This window comes from Rattus norvegicus, chromosome 1 (genome assembly GCF_036323735.1).
Source record: "Rattus norvegicus strain BN/NHsdMcwi chromosome 1, GRCr8, whole genome shotgun sequence".
Lineage (NCBI taxonomy): Eukaryota > Metazoa > Chordata > Mammalia > Rodentia > Muridae > Rattus > Rattus norvegicus.
Genome location: NC_086019.1, coordinates 88,385,717 through 88,413,409, shown reverse-complemented (window position 1 = coordinate 88,413,409; position 27,693 = coordinate 88,385,717). Strand labels below are relative to the sequence as shown.

The window sequence follows — 27,693 nt, the reverse complement described above, 5'->3', positions numbered from 1 at the left end:
CCGCTCGGCCCGGCGCCCCCCGCAGCCCCGGGCGCCGTGCGTCCAACCCGGCCTTCGGCCCTATCCTTGCGCGGCTTCCCCGGCCGGTGATCGTCCCAACAGACTGGGCTGTCCGGCTGCCCGGCTTGCCCTCGTGCGCGCTTCGCCCTGAGCTTGCCTTTGGGCTGTCGGTCCCTACGGGCCGGGCCATGCCGAGTCGCCGCGCTGCCAGAGAGTCCGCGCCCGAGCTAGGGGCCTTGGGTAAGCAAAGTGGAACCTCTGGGGCGGGGCCGGTCTGGGGGAGTTCGGGGCGCTCGGAGTCATCTGCGGATTCCCGCAGGTTTCGCGCTTCGGTGCGGAGAGTACGAGGGTGGCGGGGACACTGCGTGAGGGACGAGGCAGAAGGTAGAGGATGGTGAAGGGTCCTGCCGGGGAGATACAAGCTAGGCGTCCCGCTAAAGAGTGAGAAGGGGGCGGGGCCTGAGCCTGAGGCAAAGAAGGGGGCGGGCCCGGCGGCGATCGAGGGGAGGGGCGGGGCATAACTCTGAAGGGGAGGAGCCGGACGCCCGTAGGGGCGGGACAAACTTCTAGAGGAGGCTTCTGGTTTACAGAGTGGGTGAGGCTGCGCTAAGGAGTAAGGGGCGGAGCCTAATTCGAGGAAGTAGCTTTATGCTCTCCAAACAAGGGGGACCCTCCTGCAAGGCCTAAAGGCAAAGAAAGAGGCGGGGCCTAGCTTCAAGATTTAAGGGGGAGCGGAGCCTGACCTGGAGGAGGCGGACCCAGGACTGTGCTTGACAGGAAATAAGGGCGGGGTCAGGCTCCAAGAGCAAGAAGAGGTGTGTGGCTCAGTGAGTGGGCGGGACTTACCGGGGGTGGGGGGGTAGGGGGGGGAGAAGGAACGGGACGTGGTGACAGGTTTAGGGACGGGGCGGGGCTTGTTCAGAAAACGAAGGGAGGGGCCTGATGCTGGGATTGAAAGGGGGCGGGGCCTTTAGCGAAATGGGGAGAGGAAAGTTCTCTAGTGACAAAGTATTGGGGCTCGGATTTCGCCCTGAGGGAAGAAAGGAGACGGGGGGGGGGTACGGGGGGTTTTCCTGAAGTATCAGGAGTCCTCCAAGTCTCACCTTAGTGGGGAAAGTAGCAGATATTGGGTGGTGACTGGCGGGGTCAAGGGCAGAAAGGAAAAGTCAGAACTTTGTCAAGAGTTAGAGTGAGAAGGGTGGCCTCACTTGAGCTAGGTAAGGAAGAGGGACTTTGTTCAAAGGGCCAAGCCAGAGAAAGGAGCAGGGTTGTCAGAGTCTCTGGTCCTGCATTTGTTGATCCAGGTCTCCGTCTCCCAGGTTCCAGTGACATCCCTTCGCTGTCCAGGACCACAGGTGAGCAACCCTCCTCGGTCCCTGCCCATCTGCTTGTAGGAAATAGGATTGGAGGAGCTCCTGTGGAGAGGGAATGAGTGTACCCACTTGCAACCTTTGTCTCTCCCTGCTGGTCAGTGAGTCCTTACTTGCCCATAGTTCCAAGGCTATCAGAAAGGTGTATAGTTCTAAATGCTGATCCCTAAGTAGAAGCCCTTTTAGATGATCCCCACCATCCATTATCTTGGACCTTGGAACTGAATCTCAGAAATGATGTTACCACCCCCTCACTGGGTGAATCCACAAGAGATTTCCCTAAAACTACCTCAGTTTTATCCATCTGTATGATGAATTTCATACCCATTTCTTTCTTTGTGGGGATGGAGAAAGTTAGATGAGTCGATGCTTACAAGTTCACCGTTTTCCGATTAGTGGTAACTGTTAGTGGCATAGTCATGATAACAAAAGCAGTAATCGCTTTTACTTAGACAGTGGTAGCTCTCAGACCATGTGCATTCAAATTATCTGGAAGCCTCATTAAAGTGGGGAGAGGGAGCAGGCAGGGGTGGTCTTGACCTTTATTCGCAGCACTCAGGAGGCAAAAGCAGGCAGATCTCAGTGAAGTCAGCCTGGTCTACAGAGTGAGTTCCAGGACAGCCAGGTCTATAGAGAGAAAGCTGTCTCACAACAACAATAACAACAACAACAATTACCAAATGGCAGTACATGCCTGTACTGTACTGTAATGTTCTCAGCACAGGGGAGGCTGAAGCAGGGGCATGGGCACAAATTTGAGGCCATTGAATGAGTTGGAAGCCAGCCTGGCTTATAGTGGTACCCTGTATCAAAACACAAAACAAACCCACACACAAGACGAACAGAAGATGTAGCTCAGTTGAGAGTTTACCTAGGCCCTGGGTTTGATACCAGCACTCTATAAAATGGGGCCTATTGATTCACACCTGTGATTCCAGTAGCTCGGGGTGAAAACAGGAAGATAGAGTTCAAGGTCATCCTCCGCTACATGTCATGTTCAAGGCCTATCTGAGTGTCTCCGTTGTTTTTCTATTGCTGGGAAAAAAACACTATGACCAAGACAAAGGATTTATTGGGACTTAATAGTTTCAGAGGGGGGCTGGGGATTTAGCTCAGTGGTAGAGCGCTTGCCTAGGAAGCACAAGGCCCTGGGTTCGGTCCCCAGCTCCGAAAAAAAGACCAAAAAAAAAAAAAAATAGTTTCAGAGGGTGAGCCAATGACCATCTTAGTAGGGAGACTAGCATCAGACAGGCAGGCATAGGCTGGAGCACTAGCTGAGAGCGCATCTGCATAAGGCAGAGAGCAGCCGAGAGAGTGAGAAGAAAATGGGAAGGGTAGGACCTTCTGAATCCTCAAAGTCTATGCCCAGTGATACACTTCCTCCAACAAGGCCACATTTGTTAACACTTTCCAGATAGTTCCACCAACTGGAGATTAAGTATTCAAACATATGAGTCTATGGGAGCCATTCTCATCCAAAATATCATACTGGGCAGCATAAGAAACTGTCTCAAAGGGGCTGGGGATTTAGCTCAGTGGTAGAGCGCTTACCTAGGAAGCGCAAGGCCCTGGGTTCGGTCCCCAGCTCCGAAAAAAAGAACCAAAAAAAAAAAAAAAAAAAAAAAAAAAGAAACTGTCTCAAAGTGAACTAAATAAACAAAAAACCTCAAGGGCTGGTGGTGTAGCCCAGTGGTAAAACATTTGTTGAGCATGTACAAGGCCCTGAGTTCCACCCTGTCTTGGGGTTTTTATTGCTGTGAAGAGACACCAGGACAATGACAACGTTCATAAAAACCTTTAATTGTGAATTATGGTTTCAGAGGTTTTGTTCAGTATTGTCCTGGCAGAAACCACAGCAGCATGCAAGCCGACTTGGTGCTGGAGAAGGAGCTGAGAGTTCTACATCTTGATCTGCAGGCAGCAGAGGAAGACTAGATGCCACACTGGGTGTAGCTCGAGACTATGCAAACTTAAAGCCCATCCCCAGCAAGGCCACACCTAGTCCAGTAAGCCCACACCATCTAGCAGTGCTACTCCTTATGGACCTAGGGAGGCAATTGCATTCAAACTGCCCCACCTTGGCTGTCCTAGAACTCATTCTATAGATCAGGCTGGTCTCAAACTCAGAGACCACTTCTGCCTCCCAAGTGCCCTGAGTAAGGGTATAAACTGTACTGCCACCCAGCTTACTGTAGCAACTCACAAAGAAAGACATTTCACTGGGGCTGGCTTACAGTTCAGAGATTTAGTCCATTGCTGTCATTGCAGGAAGCATGGTGGCATGAAGGTAGACGTAAGGCTGGAGAAGTAACTGAGATTTCTATATCCAGATCAGCAGGCAGCAACAAGAGAGAGTGATACTGGGCCTGGCTTGACCATCTGAAACTTCAAAGCTCACTCCCAGTGACACGTTTCCTCCAAGGCCACACCCACTCCAGTAAGGCCACACCTCTTAATAGTGTCACTGCCAAACTCAAAACCACACTCATTTTGATAAAACAAATCAAAGAAAATAAAGCAATCTGAACAAATTTCAGCTGATTAGACAGTATTTCTGCCATCTTTTGCCCTGACCTTAATATTTCTGTCTACTTACTGTATGGACCTCTTTCCAGGATCTTTATATAATTATCAAGGCCTGAATTTCTACTGTCTGAGATAGGCTAGGTGACCTACCCCCTCCCTGCCTTTGATCTAACTTTTTAAGATCGAATGTCTCAATGTTTTATTATCTACGTCTACTTACTGTATAAGCCTGTGTCCCAGCTTTATCTATGTCCTACCAGGAAAAAGAATCCCAGAAATCCCATGAATAGGCCGTGTTTAAAGATCCCGAGAAATTGTTGGCAAGACTTTTTCAAATCTTCTCTAAAACATTTTTTCATTCAATCTCCCTAACTTCTCTCTTCTCTGGAGCTCAATATTTTCTGCATCTACTAACTTGCTCTCGGCCTCTCATCTTAAGGTCTTTGTATCAGTTCTGGACCATAGGTAGAAATCCCCCATGCGGCTTGGGAAAAATCTGTATTCCCTTCAGTCCCAGATCCAGGCGTGGTGATCCACACCTTTAATCTGGGTCACAGCTTCTCCCGGAGACCTGCATAATGACATTGGAAGAAGGAAGATTTGCACTTCTTCTGATTTGCACTTCTTCGCCTGCTTGAATGTACTTGCCAGCACGCCTGTTGGAATCTCCTACTAGCCTTGTTTATTGATTTCCAGGCAGCTAGAGTGAGGGTCTTAAAGCCCACACCCACAGTGACACACCCACTCCAACAAGGTCACATGCTTTATAGTGCCACTCCCTGGGCTGAGCATATACAAACCATCACACCTTCTATTCTTTTTTTTTTTTTTTTTATTTCATGTATGTGGGTACACTGTAGCTGTCTTCAGACACACCAGAAGAGGGCATCAGATCTCATTACAGATGGTTGTGAGCCACCATGTGGTTGCTGGGAATTGAACTCAGGACCTCTGGAAGAGCAGTCAGTGCTCTTAACCACTGAGCCATCTCTCCAGGTCCCCACACCTTCTATTCTTTTTTTTTTTTTTTCTTTATTTTTTTCGGAGCTGGGGACCGAACCCAGGGCCTTGCGCTTGCTAGGCAAGCACTCTACCGCTGAGCTAAATCCCCAACCCCACACACCTTCTATTCTTAAAAACAATTAAATCACTTTTTAAAAAAATCTATCCTTTAATTACCTGCTTGTAGGAAGCAGGCAGCTTTTACTGTCTGGCTCTGCCTCAGAGTGGCCATACTGTCTCTTTGCACAGCAGGCAATCCCAGCATCTGAGAGCTGAGGCTCCGTGTTCCTTTGTTTAAATTTCCCTGTCCCACACCCTGCACTCTGCTCGCTGAGAAACCAGTTCTCCTCTCTTCCTAGATTTTTACCACTGTGTGTGTAATCCATCCGAGAATTCTTAAATTAATAGTGGATTCTTGCCTTCCCCTTTGGAGCCATGCCATCTGTTTTGTGTAGCTTTTACTACCCTGACTAAACTCGGGGAAAGGACCAAGATACCAGCCCCTGCCCAGAGAATACTGATTCTGCGGATGAAAAACACAGACCCGCACAACTGTTCACTTTTAACTTGCCTCTATTGGCCCAATTGCCGGGTGCCCCGATCTACCTCAGCAAGTGTGCCCTTCCGGGTATTCCTAGCTCAGCAGTCTAAATCTGCACTCGATTTCAGCTGCTCAGCCACCCTCTGTCCCAGCTCAACATTTATAACTGCCCTCCTGTAGTCGCTCTGCCCGAGGTCTCACATGCCTGCTTGGCTTTTCTCCTTCCCAAGCATGATAAACTCTCCCTCTCCTCTCCTTGGGGCCTCCAGCTTGTCTGTCAGGACCTGGAAGTCCCACCTATTCTTTCTGCCCAGTAATTGGTTCGTGGCATCTTTATTGATAGATCAAGAACCAATTGGGGGGCTGGAGAGGAGCTCAGTGGTTAAGAGCACTGACTGTTCTTCCAGAGGTCCTGAGTTCAATTCCCAGCAACCACATGGTGGCTCACAACCATCTAAAACGGAATCCAATGCTCTCTACTGGTGTGTCTGAAGGTAGCTACAGTGTGCTCATATAAATAAAATAAATAAATCTTAAAAAAACTCAAACAATTGAAAACAGGACTTTCGAATCAAAACCACCCCTCCGTCGACACCTCTGTCTCCTGCTCGGGATACGTGTCGGCCCGGAGATCTCCGTAATAGATCTCCGTAATAAACCTCGCCTTTGCTTATTACATCAAAAAAAAAACCAAAACAAAACAAAACAAAACAAAAACAAAAAACCCACCCCTCCATACCTGGAGTCCCCATATTTGAGTATGCTGAGGCAGGAAGATCTCGACTTTGAGGTGATCCTGTTTATAGTAAGATCCTACCTCAAACAAAACAAAACAATCATAAACATTATTTCCTGAGATTTGGAAGACAGAGCCAGCTGGATCTTAGTGGGAGAGCTGTATAGCCTCAGTTGTTGTCTATGCCTAGACTTCTCTCAGAATGGACCCCAGAAGCCCTGATGCGGGCATAGGAAATGAGAGTTTCAGAGGTGTAGAAAGGCAGGGGATGGTGTTGGACACGGGGGTGACCCGCATGCTGGTTAAGGACAAGTATGAACTGAGGCTTGTGTGGTCTGAATCACAGCACTGAGGTTCCCAAGTCGCTCCTGATTACATCCATTCGGTTATTATTTACTGAGTACCAGTTCTACATCAGACTCAGTGCTGGTCATTGCTGGGGTCATAGCAGTAACCAAGATAGTCAGTCCCAGCCCTGTCCTTACAGGACTACTCCCTACCCAGACAAGGAAGCAGTTCTATAAACAATTAAAGGTGGGATTATAAAAGGCAGTGTTGACTGTGAAGAGATCGTGGGGTCAATGACATTCAGAAGTAGGGTGGGGACAGGTTGATGGAGCAGGGCAAGTGGAAGGACAAATTCCTCCCTTCTGATGTGCCAGGCATAAGCAGAACTGGGGGTAAAGTGAGACTATGGCAGACGTGGTCCCCACTCTTCCGTACTCAAGTTGAGTGTGTCTTAGACAAATGACAGGAAAGCGCGGATCTTCTGGACCTTGCCTGAGAGCCACATTTTCCGTTTGATTGTTGGAGTTCAGTATCTTTCTAAGTTACCCAGGCTGGCCTGGAAGAGCTCCAGCCCTCCATCCACAGCATCCTGAATGCCAGGATGGCAGTGGTGTGGCTCACACCCAGCTCCCAGGACCCCCAAGTAGAATTTCCTGAGTTGAGGTTTGGTCTGGTTTTGACAAGGTCTCTCACCCTTTAGCCTAGGCTGACCTGAAGCTCATTGTGTAGCCCAGGCTGGCCTCAAGACCTGCTTCATTGTCTTAGTCCTGGGAATACAGTCCCATGCCACAATACCTGGAAGTTCAAATTTGTCTCTGCATCTCCAGGTTCATCTAAGAAGGGTTTTCCCAAACAAAATACTTGGAGGTTGGTCCTGTCAGGTCCCCTCCGATCTCAAAGCCTTAGCATTCCTGATCTCACTGGAAGGGAACTTGGCATCTACCGATCTCACAGATAAATGAGATAAGGGGTGCATGAAAACTGCCTTGTTCGGGGGCGAAGTTCGGGCTGCCAGGAGCCACTCCCAGGAGTGTGGAGAAAGAAGGGCAGGAGGCAGGGGAGGAGGAGGGACCTGGCAGAGCCTGGGATACTATGTGATCAGTCCCCAGCCAATAGCTTTCACAGGAACGCTCTAGTCAGTTGGGTGACCCTCCCTGCTGAGTGACTTCTGGGCCCATTTGCTTCCTCTGGCTCCCCCAGTCCTGTATGGGGAGGTTGGTTTCCATTACGTCGTTGTTGATTTCTACTGGGGAAGAGATGAGGTCTCACTAGGTATGTAGCGTGGTTGCTACCCTCTCCTCCCCATTCCCTCTGCAAAATAGGGGTGGGCCTGAGATTTTGGGAGCTGGGCTAGTATGCAGAGTGGGCAGCACCCCCAGTTTGATCAGTTTCTTCGGGCCCAAGGTGGACTTTCAGGATGGAATGTATGCACAGTTTATTAAGAACCGTTCATGTCTGTCAGCTACACAAATCCACACCCCAAATTCACACAGAGCTCCCCTTTCTCTGTGTTCCACGAGTTCCTGGCAACACTAATCATTCCTGGTCTGAGGCTGTTAATGGATGGCAGGTGTTGGGTGGGGGGGGTCTTGAGTTCCTGGGTCCCCAACATTAAGAACTGAAGGGATAGAAGGGACGAAGGCGATTGGGGATGGAAGCTTCAGGAAGTCTGCCTTGGGACAGGGTGGGGGAGTCTGTGTAGATCTCATGTCTGATGGTGTCTGACCTTCACCTTTCTTTTCTCTTCCTTCCACAGATGAACTGGGTGAGTATCAGAAGGCAGGTGTTTGGGAGGATGAGGGTCCTGGCACTGGTAGAGCTGGGACACACCTTGTTTGATGGGAGCAGGCTCTGGTGTGATTCGAGGAGTACCAGGGATTTGAGCAAGGGATGCTCCCAAACTCCAGCACACTCAGCAGGTGTCTGTGCTTCCGTTCTCCATGGCCGGTGCTCACTCGTGGGTGACAATGGTCTTTCTTGTGCCGGACCCAGTGCCAGGCACCAGGAATCCAGCTTTGAACAAAACTAAATCATTACCCTGGAGGAGCTAGCAGTGTGGACTGTGGAGTGGTCAGGGAGAACACAGAATGAGCAGGGGAAAGAGGGGTTAGGGGGAGACTTGGCAGAGGGGCGTGTCTGGGAAGACACAGTGCAGCCAGGCATGCCCACATCTCATACCTGGACCTCTGCACCCACAGGCAGGGGCAGGTAGGTCAGATCCATGCCTGAGTCTCCACAATCACAGTTGGAGGCGGGAAGATTAAAGAGAATTTGAGCCAGGGGGTGATGGTGCTCCCCTTTGATCCCAGCACTCAGGAGGCAGAGGCAGGTTGATCTTTGAGTTTAAGGCCAGCCTGGCCTACAGAGCCAGTTCCAGGACAGCTAGGGCTACACAGAGAAACCCTGTCTCAAAACAACAAAACAAACAAAAACAAAAACAAAAACATAAACAAAAAAAAACAAGAGGAGGAGGAAGAAGAAAAGAAAATGAGAGACAGAAAGAATTTGAGTGCAGTCTGAACTACATAGTGAGTTTTAGGCTAGCCTGGGCTACAAAGTGAAAAAGGAGAGATAAAAGGGCAGAGAAGAAAGGGGGAGGAAGGTGAAGAGGTGTGGCTTTCACAGAGGGGGCAGCAGCATGAGGTGCCTTATGGGTTGAAAGGAGGGAAAGCTGGGAACTGGAAGAGAGGAGGAACAAGTTCATGGCCCTAAAGGTCACCACACTAGGTGGGTAAAAGAAACAGAAAGAGTTAAGCTGTTTTTTCCTCAGAGAATGGACTTTAAGGATGGTTTTGTTTGTTTTTGAGACAGGGTTCCAAGTAGCCCAGGTTGAAGTTGGGCAGTGGTGCACACCTTTGATCCCAGCACTTGGGAGGCAGAGGCAGGCAGATCTCTGTGAGTTTGAGGCCAGCCTGGTCTATAGAGTGAGTTTCAGATAGCTAGGGCTACACAGAAAAACCTTGACTTGAAAAATCAAGAAGAAAAAAAGTATCCCAGGCTGGCCTTAAAATAACCATCTAGTTGAGGATAACGTTAAATTTCTGCTTGCCATCTCTCTACCTCCTTGGGGCTGGGATTGGATGTAGTGCTGAGGTGGAACCCAGAGCTTAATCCCTGTGCATGCTGGGCCAGCACTCTATCAATGGAGCTGCAACCCTCTGTTTATTTGAGACAGGATCTTGCCGTGTAGGCCAGGGGAAGGCTCAAATTCATGCCTCCATGCTAAGCAATGTTATACCACTGATCCTTACCCTAGCTCCTCACTAAGATTGTAGGCAGTTGTTCTACCACTGAGCCAGACCCCCAGCCCTCACTGGGGGATTCTAGGCAGGGGCTCTACCACTGAGTCACGCCCCCAACCTCCTTACTGGAGTTCATTCTACTAATGAACCATATCCATATTTGAGGCAAGTTTTATGTGAGGACATTGTTGGCAGTAAAGGAGTCAGGAGCCATGGGAGTCTTCTAGGCAAAAGAGGGATGGGTTGGTGCTAACGAAATCCCTTTGGCTGTGTGAAATGCACAAATACAACCTGGCAACTGCCGCAGTCCAGTTGGGAGATAGGTGGTGGGTGGGGCAACAGTGGTTGAAGGAGCTTCCAGGGAAAGTGAATATGGTTTTTAAGTAGAGGCCCAGTGGTGAAAGTGCTACATGGAGTTTCTCCTGGCCCTTGTCTGTATTCGCAGCACTAGAGAGGCAGAAGCAAGAGGATCTTGTATTGGAGAGCAGCCTTGGCTACCTGGTGAGACCCTGTCTCAAAAACCCAAAGGGAAGGGCTGGAGTGCTGGCTCAGTGGTTAAGAGTGCTAGTCGTTCTCCCACAGAACCCTCGTTTGATTTCTAACACTCATGTTAAGAGACTCACAGCCACCTGCAAGCCCAGCTCCAGGACATCTGACACCCTCTTCAGGCCTCTGCACCTGGGCACTCGTTGGCACACACCCCTACATAGACGAATGCATACGTGTAATTTTTACAGATCTTTAGAGGATTGGAAAGCTAGCTCAGTAGTTAAGAGGACTGGCTGCTCTTCCAGGGGACCAAAGTTCGATTCCCAGCATCCACATGGCAGCTCACAACCACTGGTAACTCCAGTTCTAAGGGTTCTGATGCCCTCTTCTGGCTTCTGAGGGCACTGGACCCTCCAAGTGGTGCACAGACATATATGCAGGCAACACACACACACACACACACACACACACACACACACACACACACAGACAAAGAGAAAAAAATCTTTAAGAAAAATCAAGGTTGAGCCAGGGTAGTAGTACACACCTTTAATTGCAACATTCTTAGGCAGAGGCAGGGGGATTTCTGTGAGTTTCCGGCTTTACCAAGAATGGGAATTGGGAGACAGGGCTTCACAGAGAAACCGTGCCTCCAAAAAAGCAAAACCAACAACAAACAAAAAAACCCAAATCAAGAAAAAAAATTGGGTGAATTACAGGGTGTGGTATATATTCCAGCAGAGGGTGGATCTTTATGTGTTCAAGACTTGCCTGGTTCCAGGCCAGCCACAGCTACACAAGGAGGCCTTGTCTCGGAAAACTAAAAACAAATCAAAACAACCACCAAAAAAACCAAAGGACAAAAAGGAAAACCAAGCAGAGAAAGTGTGAGAAGGCAGGAAAGGAACCTAGCCCTGTCCCTCCCCAGCCTCACCGGTCTCCTCTGTTTGTCCCGCAGAAATCATCGACGAATATATTAAGGAGAACGGCTTCGGCCTGGACGGGGCACAGCTGAGTGAGATGCCTCGTCTGGTGCCCCGCGGGCCGGCCTCACTGAGCAGCGTCACTCTGGGCCCAGCTGCACCACCGCCTCCTGCCACGCCGCCCTGGAACTGCACACTGGGCAGGCTGGTATCACCCGGCCCATGCCCACGGCCATACTTGGTCATCACAGAGCAGCCAAAGCAGCGTGGCATGCGCTTCCGCTACGAGTGCGAGGGTCGCTCGGCTGGCAGCATCCTCGGGGAGAGCAGCACTGAAGCCAGCAAGACTCTGCCCGCCATCGAGGTGCGTGTTGTGCTGCTGTGCCCTTGTGGTGCCTGGTAACAGGATCGCCGGGCTGCATCCTTCTGCAAACCTCGAAAGGGCCTGGGTGGTGGCTCACACTTACAAACCCCGGCGCTTCCAGAGAGGCTGGGAGGCAGGAGGATAGAGGGGCCATCCTGGATTACAGAGTGTGGCCCTTTCTTTAAAACAACGAAGACAACAACAAGCTATATGACATCGCGTGTGAGGCTGTTCCAATGACAAATTAGCATCTGGATCCCAAAGGCGTGCCATCCAGTTACCCTCAACCTCCCATTTCGCCACTAGAGGGAAGCACTGACTCAAACTTCACCGTGAAGTGTATGTCACAGACTAGGCTGCTTTCAGAGACCAGGCCAGCAGAGCCCAGACACAGATCCAGAGCAAAATGGAGAGAGTCAGTGCAGTCTACTGGGACTGGTTATTGTCTCCCCCATCACCTATGGCTACTGAATAAGAAGTCAGCTTTTCTATTGGATTTTTTCAGCAATGGGAAGTGAACGTAGGTTTTTTTTTGTTAGGCAAGGAAGTACTCTACCACTGAGCCACGCCCCCAGCCCCTCACTGGGGGATTCTAGGCAGGGGCTCTACCACTAAGCCACACCCCCAGCCCTCCCTGGGGGATTCTAGGCGGAGACTCTACCACTGAGCCATGCCCAGCGTTCTGATTTTAATTTTTATCTTGGGTCACATACTTGTCGCCCAGGTTGGCACTTAACTTTCTATCATTCCTCAACTCATGAGTAGCTGGAATTACAGGCTTACACTATCAGGCCTGTTTTTTGTTGTGATTGCTTGAACATTTGAACCGGAATCTACAAATGTTTCCCAGGCTGACCCCAAACACTGCTATTCACAAAGAGATCCTTCTGTCTCAGCCCCCAAACTTAGGCGGAACTACAGGTGTATGTCATCCTGTCCAGCTACCTTGTCTCTCTGTCTCTGTCTGTATGTCCAGCATATTCTCTCTCTCTCTCTCTCTCTCTCTCTCTCTCTCTCTCTCTCTCTCTCTCTCTCTCTCTCTCTCAGTTATGTTTGCTCAGCTCTTAGGACTGCATCTACCATGCTTGCTGACACAGGCCTTTCATCCAAGCATGTAGGAGGCAAAGGCAGCCAGTTCTCTATGAGTTTGAAGCCAGACTGGTCTACATAGTGAGACCCTGTCTCGAAAAAAAAAAGTACATTTCAAAAAAATGTGAAAAAAAAATATATATATACACACACTGTTGATGTCTTCAGACACCAGAAGAGGGCATCGGATCTCATAACAGATGGTTGTGAGTCACCATGTGGTTGCTGGGAATTGAACTCAGGACCTCTGGAAGAGCAGTCAGTGCTCTTAACCACTGAGCCATCTCTTTAGGCCAAAAAGTACATGTTTTATGTGTCTGATGTACCGGTGCAGGCCTTCCAACACTCTGGAGGTGGAGACAGGGGGATCAGAGGCTCAAGTTCACCCACCAGCTACATAGTGAGTTCTAGACGATCTTGGGCTACATGAGGCGTATCTCAAAAATCCAAGGAAGAATGGGTGGCTCACACCTGTAATGTAGCGTTTGGAAGGCTAAGCCAGAAAAGTCGGGAGTTCAAGGCCAGCCTGGCTACATAGCAGATAAGAGGAGACTTGGACTATCGAGTACATGAGATCCTGTTTCAAAACTGTGTTAAGAGAAAAATCCAACAGAACAGGTGTGGGTAGGAAGGAAGAGACACAGGAAGGGAGGAGGAAGGGAGGGCACGTTGTTGCAAGGCTACTTGGCCACTGTTGACATGTTTCCAGCTTTTCGTAGGTTAGAGATTGTAAGCAGTGCCTTTCCCTGGTTTTCTTGCCCTGGTTTTCTAGGGAGAAGAGGTGGGGTTAGCGACAAGGGAGCCCCAGGGAGCCTGGATGGGGACAGGGGTCCACCAAATTCCCAACAAGCCCATGTCTTCCTACAGCTTCGAGACTGTGGCGGGCTGCGGGAGGTGGAGGTGACGGCGTGCCTGGTGTGGAAGGACTGGCCACACCGGGTACACCCACACAGCCTTGTGGGGAAAGACTGCACGGACGGCGTCTGCAGGGTGCGGCTGCGGCCTCACGTCAGCCCCCGGCACAGGTACCAGACCCTGACCTCTGACCCCCAGCTTCTCACCTCTGCTCATAGAGATTCCAAAGGTGAACATCAGCACCTGGAAAAGCCCAGGTCATCGGCATCTTGGCCAGAGCCTCCCTATTGCTCATCTTGGATGGACGGGGAAAGTTAGGCGTGGACAATGCTATAGCGTGCACCACACTGAACACCCACCATCCACGTTCACATCCGTTCCATATTTGCTTTTCATTTTGCTTTTTGAGACAGTGTCTTGCCATGTAGTCAAAACTAACTTGGAATTTGAGCCCCTTCTGCCTCAGTCTTTATAGGCAAGTGCCACCAGCCCAGCCCACACCCATCCTACTTATCTGCATTCTGTAGAGGAGATAGAGGGTCAGAGAGGGAAGGGAGCACAGATGTACTGTTAACATCAGAGCTGCCCGTGGACTCCAGACCCAACTTAGCGGAGTTGCCCGTGTCAGAGGACAACGTATGGGACTCGGTTCTCTCCTTCCACTGTGTGGCTTCCCTGGGTTGACCTGGGGTAGTTTATACTGCTGACAAAGACTTTTCCCTGCTGAGCCATCTAATTGACCCTAGCTTTTGTTTCTGAGACAAGGACTCACATAGGCCAGGCTAGCCTCAAAATTCACTATCGTGGCTGAGGATGACCTTCACTTTTTTTTCTTTTGACAGTCTCACACTGTAGCCCTGGCTGGCCTGAAACTTGAACAGAGAACATCTGCCTGCCTCTGCCTTGCAGTGCTGGGATTAAAGGGCGCCCTGCCCACTGACTTTGAATTGATGATCCTCTTGCCTCTACCTCCTGAGCGCTAAGAGTACAACCGCAGCCATTTATTGAGTATTTATTTATTGTTTGTTTTTAAGACAGCATTTTTCTATGTAATAGCCCTGTCTCTCCTGGACTCGATATGTAGACCAGGCTGCTCTTGAACTCACAGTGATTCGCCTGCCTCTTCCTCCCGAGTGCTGGGATTAAAGGCCTGGCTCCATTTAATCTTCTACTTAGTTTAGAGGGAGTGTTTTTCTAGGCCCATAGGCTAGCCCCAAATTCAGGATCCAGCTTCCCCAGTGCAGAGAATCCAGGCTTTCTTTGCACCTTTGTTACTATGTAAAGGAACCAGGCTAGCCTTCCTACAGGAAAGAGTAAGGCAGGTTCTAGGTCTCACGACAGTGTGCCTCCTGGTGGCCTGTGAGAGCTTAGTGTCCCAGGCTTTTCCCATGCTCCTCCTTGCCTTGTGCCTACAGCATCTGTGCAGCTGCCTGTCCTGTCCACTGGATGCCACCCCTCACCACCTCTCTGTCTCCCACTCAGCTTTAACAACTTGGGCATCCAGTGTGTTAGGAAGAAGGAAATCGAAGCTGCCATTGAGCGTAAGATCCAGCTGGGAATTGACCCCTACAATGGTAGGTGCCCCACTTGTCTCCCTAGCCACTGTCCCTTTAGCTGGTTTTTTTTTTTTTTTTTTTTTGGTTCTTTTTTTTTTTTTTTTTCAGAGCTGGGGACCGAACCCAGGGCCTTGCGCTTCCTAGGCAAGCGCTCTACCACTGAGCTAAATCCCCAGCCCCCTTAGCTGGTTTTTGTTCCAGTTGGTTGGTTGGTTTTCTTTTTTTTTGGGGGGGGGTGTTTTGGTTTGGTTTTGGATCTTCTTTGTTTTTGTTTTTGTTTTTTTATTGTTGTTGTTTTTTGGTTGTTCAAGACAGGGTTTCTCTATATAACCCTGGTTGTCCTGGAACACATTCTCTAGACCAGGCTGGCCTCAAATTCAGAGATCCACCTGCCTCTGCCTGTTGAGCATTGGGCTTAAAGGCGTGCGTCACCACTTCTCAACTTTATTTATCTATCTTATGTATTTGAGTACACTATAGCTGTCTTCAGAAACCAGAAGAGGGCATCAGATCCCATTACAGATGGTTGTGAGCCACCATGTGGTTGCTGGGAATTGAACTCAGGACCTCTGGAAGAGCAGTCAGTGCTCTTAACCGCTGAGCCATCTCTCCAGCCACTTTTTTCTTTTTAAAAAAAAAAAAAGGAAATTAAAAACTATTACACGTATTTCTTTTGTGTGGCTACATGTCTGTTTTCCACGGTGTGGGCACGCCTATGGAGTTCCAGGGGTGTCCTGGGGGAGTCAGCTTTTCCCTGGTGGGCTCCAGCAAATGAAATCAGCTCTCAGGCTTCGCAGCAAGCGCCTTTCACGGCTGAGCCATTTCACTTGCCCCTTTATTCGATTTCCCATTTTGATTTTCAAGACGAGGCCTCAAGGTAGGCCAGGCTGTCCTTGAACTTACCATGTAGCTGAGGATAACCTCGAACACTGACTCTTCTTGCCTCCATCTCCCCAGTGCTGGGACAAGCATCCATCACCCCGCCTTAGCGCCCTCCCCTTTATCACTGTGCCTGCAGCAGCTCAGCTGACCGAGGCCTCCCTTTGCTCTCTCCAAGCTGGCTCCCTGAAGAACCATCAGGAGGTCGACATGAATGTTGTCAGGATCTGCTTCCAGGCCTCCTATCGCGACCAGCAGGGACATTTGCACCGCATGGACCCCATTCTCTCTGAGCCTGTCTACGACAAGAGTAAGTCACGGGTACCATGTTCACCAGGAGGGAGTTGTCACAGGCATGGGAATGTATCCGGGACAGTGGCATGGATGAGCAGGGCATCATTGTGGGTTTTGATTGTTTTCTGTTTCCTTCTTGCCTGATACATTTACACAGAGGCTTGGTGCTCACAGTCTCAGGGGAGCTGGGTCTCCACGTCCGTTCTCTTTTTCCCTCCTGGGCACATGGTGAGTGCCATAGCCCCAGACATCACGTTCACATCCAAAGCTCGGGATGGGCAGTGCCATCCCATAGGCTTCTACAGTCCGTGCCTTGTCTGTTTCTGTATGCATCTCTCTTTTTGTTTTTTGTTTTTTAAAGATTTGTTTATTTATTATATATAAGTACACTGTAGCTGTCTTCAGACACACCAGAAGAGGGCATCAGATCTCATTACAGATGGTTGTGAGCCACCATGTGGTTGCTGGGATTTGAACTCAGAACCTCTGGAAGAACAGTCAGTGCTCTTTTTTTTTTTTTTTCTTTTTCTTTTTTTCGGAGCTGGGGACCGAACCCAGGGCCTTGCGTTTGCTAGGCAAGCGCTCTACCACTGAGCTACATCCCCAACCCCACAGTCAGTGCTCTTAACCGCTGAGCCATCTCTCCAGCCCGCATCTCTCTTTTTGTCTGGAGCTTTTCACTGATGGACTCTGTTCCGTGACAGATGTGTACACACGCGCACACACACGCGCGCGCGCGCACACACACACACACACACACACACACACACATATCTAGTGCATTATGATTCTTCACTGATTTCACCGTCTTCTCCCTTTCCCATGGGGCCCTTCCACATTCACAGCTTTGCGTTTTATTTTGTAGTCCACTGATTTTAGTTGGGACCCCGGTATGACCACTGCTTGGGAACTCTGCGCTGGAGCCTGGTGGGCTCCCTGTTATGCTGCCTCCTCCTTCCTAAGAGCTGAGAGGACCAGCATGGATTACCATAACCCATTTCCTGGGGCTAAGGATTGAACCCAGGCTCTGGTGCATATCAGTGAAGCACTTGAGCTACATCCCCACCCCAGCCTGTATTATTAATTAATTAATTAATTAAGACAAGATCCCGATACATATCTGAGCAAATTAGCAATCCTCCTGCCACCACCTCTTCAGTGGTGCAGTTGCAAGCAGACATTACCATAGCTGACAATATGCAGGTTTTGCTCATAGCCTCTGCACAACCTCTAACTAATCAGCAGTGGCCATGGGGAGGGAATGCTCTGACTCAGTCTAGCCTTTAAGATTATCGCTGACCTAAGGGAGGACTTATCATGGCTGATAAGGAGTGGTCCCTAGTTTTGAGAGCTGTTACCAAAAGGACAAGGACTGTGGATCAGGTGATGGTGTACTATAAGAACATCAGGTCAGGTTGCTGACACACATGGTGACACATGTTTGTAGTTCCAACCACATGGGAGGATCAGGCAGGAGGATGGTAAATCCAAGGCCAGTTTGGGCAGCTGATCAATATTAATCCAGTGAATACAAAATGAGGGCTAGGGCGTGGCTCAGTGGTAGAGCCCCTGCCTAGAATCCCCCAGTGAGGGGCTGGGGGCGTGGCTCAGTGGTAGAGCCCCTGCCTAGAATCCCCCAGTGAGGGGCTGGGGGCGTGGCTCAGTGGTAGAATTCTTACCTAACCAGTATACGATCCTGTGTTCCAAAACTTCCACTTTGGGAAACAAACAAAACAGTACTGCAGGTTGTAAGCGCTGATCTAGGGGTCTTGTGTCACCCTCATCATGCCACACTAAGCGGACTTCAGAGTAGAGTTCTGGCTACTGTCTGTCGTACCCTCCTGCCTAAGCATCCTGCGTTCCACCTGGATGGGGTGTTTCGCCCACCTGTCAGCAAGTACCTTGTGATGGCTCAATTGTTGCCTTTCCTTCCACTCTTCTTTTTAGAGTCCACCAACACCTCTGAGCTGCGGATTTGCCGAATCAACAAGGAGAGCGGGCCATGCACAGGTGGTGAGGAGCTGTACTTGCTATGTGACAAGGTGCAAAAAGGTGAGGGGTCCATAGTCTTGTATGGACAGAGGGGAAGGCGGTGCTGGTTAGACAGGGCAGCGCTCTGGATACAGTCAGAGCCCAGCTGCAGGGCACACAGATGCAGGCGAGGGGTTTATGAGCCCGCTCAGGTCTGCCAAGTATGGAAGCCTTGGAGCCAACCAGGTCTGTGCAGCGCTCTTTCAGGATGCTGCGGTGCTGGGATGCAACTGCACAGGTGCATTATGAGGCCGGGGGCGTGGCTATCGGGAGAGAACCTGCCAAGAATTCCCCAGGGAGGGGCTGTACCACCACTGAGCCACGCCCCCAGCCTCTCCCTGGGGGATTCTAGGCAGGGGCTCTACCACTGAGCCACGCCCCCAGCCTCTCCCTGGGGGATTCTAGGCAGGGCTCTACCCTGATCCAAGTCCCGGGCTCTCCCTGGAGGATTTTATACAAACTCTGTACCACTGAACTATATCCCTAGGCCTTTTACATCAAATTTTTAGTCTTCCAGGTTTTACTTAGAATTCACAATTCTCCAGCCTCAGTCTCTGCTGATTACTGGCAGGAGGCAGGAGTTTTGCTAATTTGCTCAGCTCCTGTAGTGGGATTGCATGTCTTTGTCACCATGCCTGTGTTACTCTCTTTGGTGTAGAGAAGCTAGGTAATTGGGTTTGTTTGTTTGTTTTTGTATGTTTTAGACAGGGGCTCACTGTGATTTCCTGGCTGGCCTGAAACTCATTATGTAGATCAGGCTGTCTTAAAATTTTCAAGAATGTCCAGCCTCTACCCTCTGAGTGCTGGCATTAAGGGGGTGCACCACTATGCTGGGCCTCCCTGGGTCCTTTTATCATTTGTTGTTTTTTTGTTTTGTTTTGTTTTTTGCTTTTGTTTTTTTTTAAGATTTATTTATTTATTATATGTAAGTACACTGTAGCTGCCTTCAGACACACCAGAAGAGGGCATCAGATCCTTTTTTTAAATTTTTTTAAAGATTTTTATTTATTATATATGAGTATACTTTAGCTGTCCTCAGACACACCAGAAGAGAGCATCATATCCCATTACAGATGGTTGTGAGCCACCATGTGGTTGCTGGGAATTGAACTCAGGACCTCTGGAAGAGCAGTCAGTGCTCTTAACCGCTGAGCCCTCTCTCCAGCCCCCTTTTATCATTTGTAATACTGGTTTGATTAGGGTAGAATGAGTGAGTAGGGACCCCGTGGACTGTCTCATGCCCTTGGCTTAGCTGTATTCTCCCCCCGATCCACCCTACCAGAGGACATATCCGTGGTGTTCAGCACAGCTTCCTGGGAAGGTCGTGCTGACTTTTCTCAAGCTGACGTGCACAGGCAGATCGCCATTGTGTTCAAAACGCCACCATACGAGGACCTGGAGATCTCAGAGCCCGTGACGGTCAACGTGTTCTTGCAGCGGCTCACAGACGGGGTCTGCAGCGAGCCGCTGCCCTTCACGTACTTGCCTCGGGACCATGGTAACCACTCACGCAGCGACCCCCACCCCGAGACCAGGTCTTTGGGGAGATATGAGAAGCAGAAAGAAAGCAGGCCCGGGGGCAGTAGCTCAGTCAGTGTAGGGCTTGCCCTGCAAGGATGAGGACCTGAGTTCAATTCCCAGCACCCCTGCAGAAAGCCAGCCAGGGAGGCGCATGTCCCTGGCACTGGGAAGACGGAATCAGCTGGACTCCTGAGACTCTCTGGCCAGCCTAGTCTGACCAGCAAGTCCCAGGCTAGACAGCAAACCACAGGCCACTAAGAAACTATCTTAAAACAAAAGAACATAACAAAAGAGGAAGTTAGATGACAAATGAGGAGTGAGCACCAAGATTGGCATTTGGGCTCCACACATGCTATAGAGGTGGTCACAGGGAGGAGGAGAGAGACAGGAGGAAAGCCATGTGATTAGCCAGGGCCAAGGTCCTGAGGTAGGATCCAGAGAGAACCGCATTGGGCTTTTATCCTATTAGGATATAGAAATCTACTTACATAAGTTAGTGAAGAGCCTTTCCTTTTTATAGCGACCCTTGTGACCAACTGTCATAGTGACTTCTGTGACTGTCATAGTGACTTCTGTGACTGACTGTCATAGCGACCTCTGTGTTTAACTGATGTATGACGTTTGGATACCTCTGCTCTCCTGAACAGACAGCTATGGTGTGGACAAGAAGCGAAAGCGGGGACTGCCTGATGTCCTTGGAGAGCTGAGCAGCTCTGGTGTGTCCCTTTACCCCTGCCTACACTCATCGCTAGGTCCCTGGGAGGGTACGAGTGACCTGCTTGGGGTGGGTGGTTGTTGGGATATGGAACCCTCATCTTCACCTCCCCCTCAGATCCACATGGAATTGAAAGCAAGCGACGGAAAAAGAAACCAGTGTTCTTGGACCACTTCCTGCCTGGCCACAGCTCCGGTGAGTGTGGTGTCTGTAGCCCCTCCTTTCTGTGTATGCTAACAGGAAGCCCCTGACCCTGTTTTTCTGGCTTCTTTTCTTTTTTTTAAAGATATATATATATATATATATAGATATAGATATAGATATAGATATATATAGATATATATTGTCACTGTCTTCCGACACACCAGAAGAGGGCATCAGATCCCATTACAGATGGCTGTGAGCCACCATGTGGTTGCTGGGAATTGAACTCAGGACCTCTGGAAGAGTAGTACGTGCTTCTAATCACTGAGCAACCCCTGCAGCCCCTTCTGGCTTCTTTTTTCCCCCCATAATTTAAAAAGAATATTTTATTTTCTATGTTTGGGTATTTTGCTTGCACGTTATATGCATGCTTGGTGCTTACAGATGCCAGAAGAGGGTGTCAGATTCTGCCATGGGGTTGCTGGAAATGGAACCCGTGTCCTTGGCAAGAGCAGCCAGTGCTCTCACCCCCTGAGCCATCCTGAACCCTTTTCTGATTTCTTTACATCCTCTGAATGCTTGCCCAAGGTCAGTAGCTGACCACTTATCTAGCAACATGGAGTACAAAGAATAAGGGGTCAAGGGTTGGGGATTTAGCTCAGTGGTAGAGCGCTTGCCTAGCAACCGCAAGGCCCTAGGTTCGGTCCCCAGCTCCGAAAAAAAGAAAAAAAAAAAAAGAATAAGGGGTCAAGAAGTCTGGCAGTGGCTCACATCTATGATCCCAGCATTCAGGAGGCTGAGGCAGGGGAATTACCAGGAGTTGGAGGCCAACACAGTCTACATAAAGTTCCAAGACACACTGGGGGCTCTGTGAGAGACCTTGTGTCAGACATACCTTCCCACAGAGGAGTAGTCAGAAGGCTTTGGAGTCAGAGTAGGGGACGCTCGTGTTCTCTGCAGGGACACAGTTGCTGGGTTGTTCCACATCCCTGAGCCTCAGGGCTCCTTAGAAAATCTTTTTAAAAATACCTTTCAAGTTTATTTTATTATTTTATTTATCACGTGTGTCTGATATGTGTATGACTTGTATGGAGGCCAAAAACCAACTGAGCACCTTTAACCCTAGCACCCATGAGGCAGAGGCAGGTGCATCTTTGTGAGTTCAAGGCCAGCCAGGGCTGACCACACACTGAGAGCCTGTTTCAAAATGATAATTACTAGTAATAATAATAATAGTAATAATAATCAGCAAAACACAGAGATCCAACTTTTTCTATTCTTTCATTCCCTCACTATGAAAGTATTCCATGGGTTGAACTCAGGGCATGAGGCATTCACAGCAGTATTTTACCTGTCAAACTACCTCACCAGCCCCGGGAGGGCCTTTAGCGACCTGCCTTGCACATCGTCGTTCACTCCGGGCCGGGCTGTGGCTCACATGGCAGCTAGCAGTCACCTGGGCTGCCCAGAGCCCTGCGTTTGTCCCCAGCACCACACAGGTTGGATGTGGTGGCACTCACTCAGCTCTTCAGAAGTCAAGGCAGGCAGGTCAGAAGTGCAGGGTCATCTTAGCTATAATATATGAAGTCAGGGGTTGGGGATTTAGCTCAGTGGTAGAGCGCTTGCCTAGCGAGCACAAGGCCCTGGGTTCGGTCCCCAGCTCCGAAAAAAAGAAAAAAGAAAAAAAAATATATGAAGTCAAGGCTCACGTGTGCTAAACGAAATCCCATCTTAAAACAAAAACAGATGCAATCTCTGACTATACCATATGGATGTGTCTGATCTCGTCAGGGAAGCTAAGCAGGGTCAGGCCTGGTTGGTACCTGTGTGGGAGCCGGTCCAAGAACACAGTGTGCTGTGGGTTGAACTTTTTATTTTATTTGTTGTTTCTTGTTTCAGAAACTATCTCCATAAATGAAAGCAAGCTTGGGTGGGGGCTGGAGAGATAGGTGGCTCCACTGACTGCCCATGTGGAGGATCAGGGTTCGAGTCCCAGCACCCACTTGGCAGCTCACAACCATTTCTAAGTCCAGCTCCAGGTAACCCATTGCCCTCGTCTGGCCTCCATGGACACTGCGTGCACCTGATGAACAGACAAAATACTTATGCACATAATGAATATAATTTTTTTTTGGTTCTTTTTTTCGGAGCTGGGGACCGAACCCAGAGCCTTGCGCTTCCTAGGCAAGCGCTCTACCACTGAGCTAAATCCCCAACCTATAATTTTTTTAATGATTAATTAATTTACTATATATGAATACATTGTAGCTGTCTTCAGACACACCAGAAGAGGGCATCGGATCCCATTACAGATGGTTGTGAGCCACCATATGGTTGATGGGATTTGAACTCAGGACCTCTAAACCATCTCTCCAGCCCTTGAATATAATTTTAAAACAGGACCTCAAATACTGGGGCCTCAGACTCTCAAATACTGGGATTACAGGCTGCCTCACCACATCCAGCAAAAGTAGTTTAAATTTTTCTTAACTAAATTAAGTTTATTGTCATCTGTGTGTGAGTGTGTAAGTGCCCACGTAGAGGTCAGAGGACAACTGTGAGGAACTGGTCCCCCAACACCGCCCTCCCTTCCCCCGGCCTCCCACCCTCTCTCCTTACACTGTGAATCTGGGAGTCAGCTTTGCTCACTCAGGAAGTATTGTCCACGGACCCGTCTGTCAGCCCAGTGGTTTGTGTGAGGCAGGGTCTTACTTTGCATCCCTGTCTGGCCTGGAACTCACAGAGATCCTCCTGCCTCTGCCTCTCAGGTGCTGGGGTTAAAAGTGGGCACCGTCACACCTGGCCCTCAATTTTGTTGTAATTTTCAGCCAGTCTGTCAGTCCGGCACAGGTTGGCTTGGAGCTCATGGAATCCTGGCTCAGCCTCCCAAGTGCTGGCATTTCAGGTCTGAGCCACTAGGGCCGAGCCAGTTCTTCAGTCTCATTTTAAAGGTCTCTCACTCACCAGGCTGACAGTGGAGAACTGGCATTGAACTTGTGGTCTCTCTTCCTGTGCCTCTCAAGCGCTTCCGCCATAGGTTCGTCCTGTCACTCTGGGTTCATATGGTCCTGGGAACTGGGCCCAGGGCCTCTTGCATGTTGGGCAAGCACTCTCCCACTGAGCTATAGCCCTAGACCCAAGTGAGTCCCTTTTTACAGACACCCAGTGACAGACCCCCTAAGCCGGCTTCCTGTTTATTCCTAAGTTCGCACATCTTCATAACGTGGTGCCTCGCTTTTCGAAGATTTAAAAAACCAGGGGTTCAGAGAGGTGACAAGCCGAGTCTGAGGTCACAGGGTCGGGGATCTGCAGTGGGGCGAAAAGCTGGACATGCAGACATCTGTGTGGAGGAGCAGGGATTTGTGTGACTGACAGCAGTGGGCACAAGGACACAAGGATGGGGCTCAGCTCATCCATCTCCAGAGCCTTTCCCAGCACAGCCACCTGCTGGCCAGTTCTGACCACACACACACACACACACACACACACACACACACACACACACACACACACACACACAGAGAGAGAGAGAAAAAAATGGAAGAACAGAATTTTTCCCTACTACCCTCAGCTTGCCCAGAGCACCCAAGTCCCAGCCAGTCTCCAGTCACCAGAGCCAGGGGGTTGCTGCCAGGGGGGGTTTGCTATTTGTTTGCCCTCTCTGGTTTTCCTGCAGCCGGTATCTATTGCATGACTTTCTCCCTAGCAACGCTTGGCTCCTCCTCCAGCTGCCATCATGTGTCCCCCAAGTCTTGTGGCCCCGCCCTCATTCCTGAGGCCAGAGTCACTTGAAGCCTACATTGTGGTAATTAGAAAACAACCTTGGAAAATAGCGGAGGAATCCGGAGTATGTGGTTTTTATCTCATGCAGACTCTTTTTTTTTTTTTTTTTTTTGGTTCTTTTTTTCAGAGCTGGGGACTGAACCCAGGGCCTTGCGCTTCCTAGGCAAGCACTCTACCACTGAGCTAAATCCCCAACCCCTCATGCAGACTCTTAGGCAGCCCAGGCTGATCTTAAACTCAGAGATCCTCCAGCTTCTGCTAGGGTTAAAGATGAGGGCCACCATGGGGTTGGGGATTTAGCTCAGCGGTAGAGCACTTGCCTAGCAAGCGCAAGGCCGTGGGTTCGGTCCCCAGCTCCGGAAAAAAAGAAAAAAAAAACAAACAAAAAAAAAAAAACAAAAAAAAAACCATGAGGGCCACCAGACCAGTCCTGGCTAAGGTCATTCCATGTTTATTTGCATTCACATCAGGTTCCAAACAGGAGGCTGGAACATTGTTTCACCTTTTACGGAAACGGGAGAGGTAACTGCTCCAGGAAGGGTCTGGTGCCCTTCTCACTGAGTAGATTCCCTGGTCAAAGGCAGCTGCCATGGCACCCCATGGTTCTGTTGGCACAACACCAGAGACAGTCTAGTTTCATTTTGCTGCTGTGAGAAACACCAGAATCAAGTTACAGCTCTGTAGGGGAGGAGGAAGGTGTTTATCTCAGCTCTGGGTCACAGACCATCACTGAGGGAAGTCGAGGCAGGAACTTGAAGTAGAGACCATGGAGGAACGCCATGGCTGGCTTGTTCCCTGCCAGACCCGTGCTCAGGTAGCTTTTTTTTTTTAAATTTATTTTTATTTATTCACTTTACATCTGGATCTCTGTTCCTGTTTCTTGTCCGGGTGCCCCCTCTCACACTCCCTACTCCTTCTCCTTCTTCTTTGAGAGGGCGGAGGCTCTACCTGGCTATGCCCCACCCTGGCACATCAAGTCTCTGCAGGCTAAGCACATCCTCTCCCACTGAGACCAGACAAGGTACCCCAGCTAGGGGAAAACGTATTCCAGACAGGCAGCAGCTTTTGGGACAGCCCCTGCTCCAGGCGTTAGGGACCCACGTGAAGACGGAGATGTACATCTGATATGTATGTGGGGGGTGGGTAGGAAGGGGATTCAGGATTGAGCTTTATTTTCCCAGCCCGAGACCACCTACCAAGGCAATGTTGCCTCTCACAGCGTGACGGGTCTTCCTGTGTCAATTAACAATCAACCAATCAACGCAGTTCCCTGTTGTCACGCCCCTAGGCCAAGCTGATCTCTGTAGTTCCTCAGTCCCTTTCAGATGGATGCCATTAACAAGAAGAGAGGGCTGGTATGGCGTTCATACCAGCAATTGGGAGACTGAGATAGAAGAATTGTGAGTTCCACAGTGGCTGCAAGGGAGTCTCAGTCTCTCTTTCTCTGATGCTCTCTCTCCCTGGCCCCCATTACCCAGTCGCCCGCAGCTATGTCCATAGCCCTGCTCCCTGCTGGAGCCTGGCTTCTGCTCGGGTTCTGGGAATAGACAGCTGAGGCTGGCTTGCTCTTTCTGCCTCGGTTTGCTTTTTAAAGGAGCGGTGCAGCTGGGGGACATGTGCAAAGCCTCGGTTTGATCTGCAGCACCACCACATAAATAAATCAGATGTGGTAGCACTTAGGAGGTGGATGCAGGAGAATCTGGAGTTCAAATCACTATAGGCTATTTAGCATATTTGAGTTCGGCCTGGTTTGTAAGAGACCGCGTCTTGTTTTTAAGTTTTATAAAAACAACATTTATTTATTTATTTTGCATGCGTGTGGGTGCATACATGCTGGTTGCATGTGGAGATCAGAAAACAACTTACATGAGTCAGTTTTCTTCTTTCACCATGGGGGTTCCGGGTCTGACCTGGCATCAGTCATCAGGGATGTCAGGAAGCACCTTTAACCAATGAGAGGTCTGGATGGCCCGAGACCCCGCCTTTATTTTCACTTCCATCTTTGTCTGTGTGAGTGTATGCCACAGATATGCAATTGCCCGTGGCGGCCAGAAGAGGGCATCAGATCCCTCTGGATCTTGAGTTACAGATAGATTTGAACTGCTGGAAGTGGGGGCTGGGAACCCAACTCTGGGCCTTTGCCGGAGGAGGAAGTGTTCCTAACCACTGAGCCATCCCTCCAGCCCTCCCAACCTTAAAGACAGGGTCTTGGGAAACTCACATGTGTTGTACATACATATATACATTATTATACACAAAGGCAGACACTCATGCACATTAAAAAATGTGGTCTGGTGTGCTGGTTCAGTAGGGACAGTTGTTGTTCCCCCGCTACCCCCCACCACCACCATGGAGCTTGGACCTGAGTTCTGTCTCCATGTAAAGGTGGCGGGAATGAAGTGACTCCACAAAGTTGAACTCTGACCTCCTCCCATGCACTATGGTGGCAGGTATGTCCACTCACATACATCATGTACACACTCACACACATATCCATACACGCTAAAAATGAGGAGAGTGGTAGTACTTCCTTTCTACTCTGCTTAGGGTTAAAGGCCCAAGATGGAGTCCAAGTTAGTTACTGTCTGGCCAGAGGTAAAGCCTGCCATTCTTCTCTCCTCATCAGGCTTGTTCCTGCCGCCATCGGCTCTGCAGTCAGCAGACACTGATTTCTTCCCTGGTACCATATCCCTTCCTGGGTTGGAGCCTCCTGGCGGCCCTGACCTCCTGGATGATGGCTTTGCCTACGATCCCTCTGCCCCAACGCTCTTCACTATGTTGGACCTGCTGCCCCCAGCACCACCACTTGCCAGTGCTGTGGTGGGTAATGGGGGTGCAGGGGCCACGGTCGTGGAGTCTCCTGGCCCAGAGCCCCTGTCGCTGGACTCTTTTGCAGCTCCGGGCCCTGGGGATGTTGGTACTGCTAGCCTTGTGGGCAGCAACATGTTCCCTAACCAGTACCGAGAGGCAGCCTTCGGGGGTGGCCTCCTGTCCCCAGGGCCTGAAGCCACGTAGCCTCTGAGTTGACCAGGAGGCAGTGGGTGAGGCTTGTGGTCCAGCACTCCATCCCCGAAGCCAACCTTGATCAGTCTTCCAGCTTCCTCATCCTGAGTCGGACGTCTGCAGTGCTGTTGAGATGGGGTGAGCGCCTGTTCTCTTTGAGCCCATTAAACAGAATGCGGAGTCCGGAGAGGAAAAGGGGCTCCTGCAGGTGGACCCCTTCTCAGGACAGAATCTCAAGATTGTACATAGGGGATAGGGAGCAGATCCCCAGTCTTCTTCCCCAATCCTGAAGAAGGGGGTAGGTTGTTTGTTCAGTTTTCCCAATAAAAATTAGTTTTTTGA

At 49.9% G+C, this 27,693-nt stretch overlaps 1 protein-coding gene across 1 annotated transcript; it reads left to right on the top strand.

Annotated features, from left to right (window-relative positions):
* Nucleotides 1-29: 29 nt before the first annotated feature.
* On the top strand, nt 30-27,693 carry Relb (RELB proto-oncogene, NF-kB subunit). Its single transcript, NM_001427140.1, has 11 exons — nt 30-240; nt 1,305-1,355; nt 11,153-11,481; nt 13,438-13,595; nt 14,908-14,999; nt 16,039-16,170; nt 18,102-18,206; nt 19,468-19,683; nt 20,354-20,422; nt 20,539-20,616; nt 26,975-27,693. The coding sequence occupies exons 1-11, from the start codon at nt 189-191 to the stop codon at nt 27,361-27,363; spliced, it is 1,671 nt and encodes a 556-aa protein (NP_001414069.1). The 5' UTR covers nt 30-188; the 3' UTR covers nt 27,364-27,693.

Bases quoted from the DNA above. Each gene is read 5' to 3' on its own strand.
- Relb (NM_001427140.1), top strand. From the start codon at position 189: ATGCCGAGTCGCCGCGCTGCCAGAGAGTCCGCGCCCGAGCTAGGGGCC. The intron at 16,171-18,101 runs GTAAGTCACGGG...TCTTCTTTTTAG, and splicing joins TGAGCCTGTCTACGACAAGA to AGTCCACCAACACCTCTGAG. The intron at 20,617-26,974 runs GTGAGTGTGGTG...TCTCCTCATCAG, and splicing joins CCTGCCTGGCCACAGCTCCG to GCTTGTTCCTGCCGCCATCG.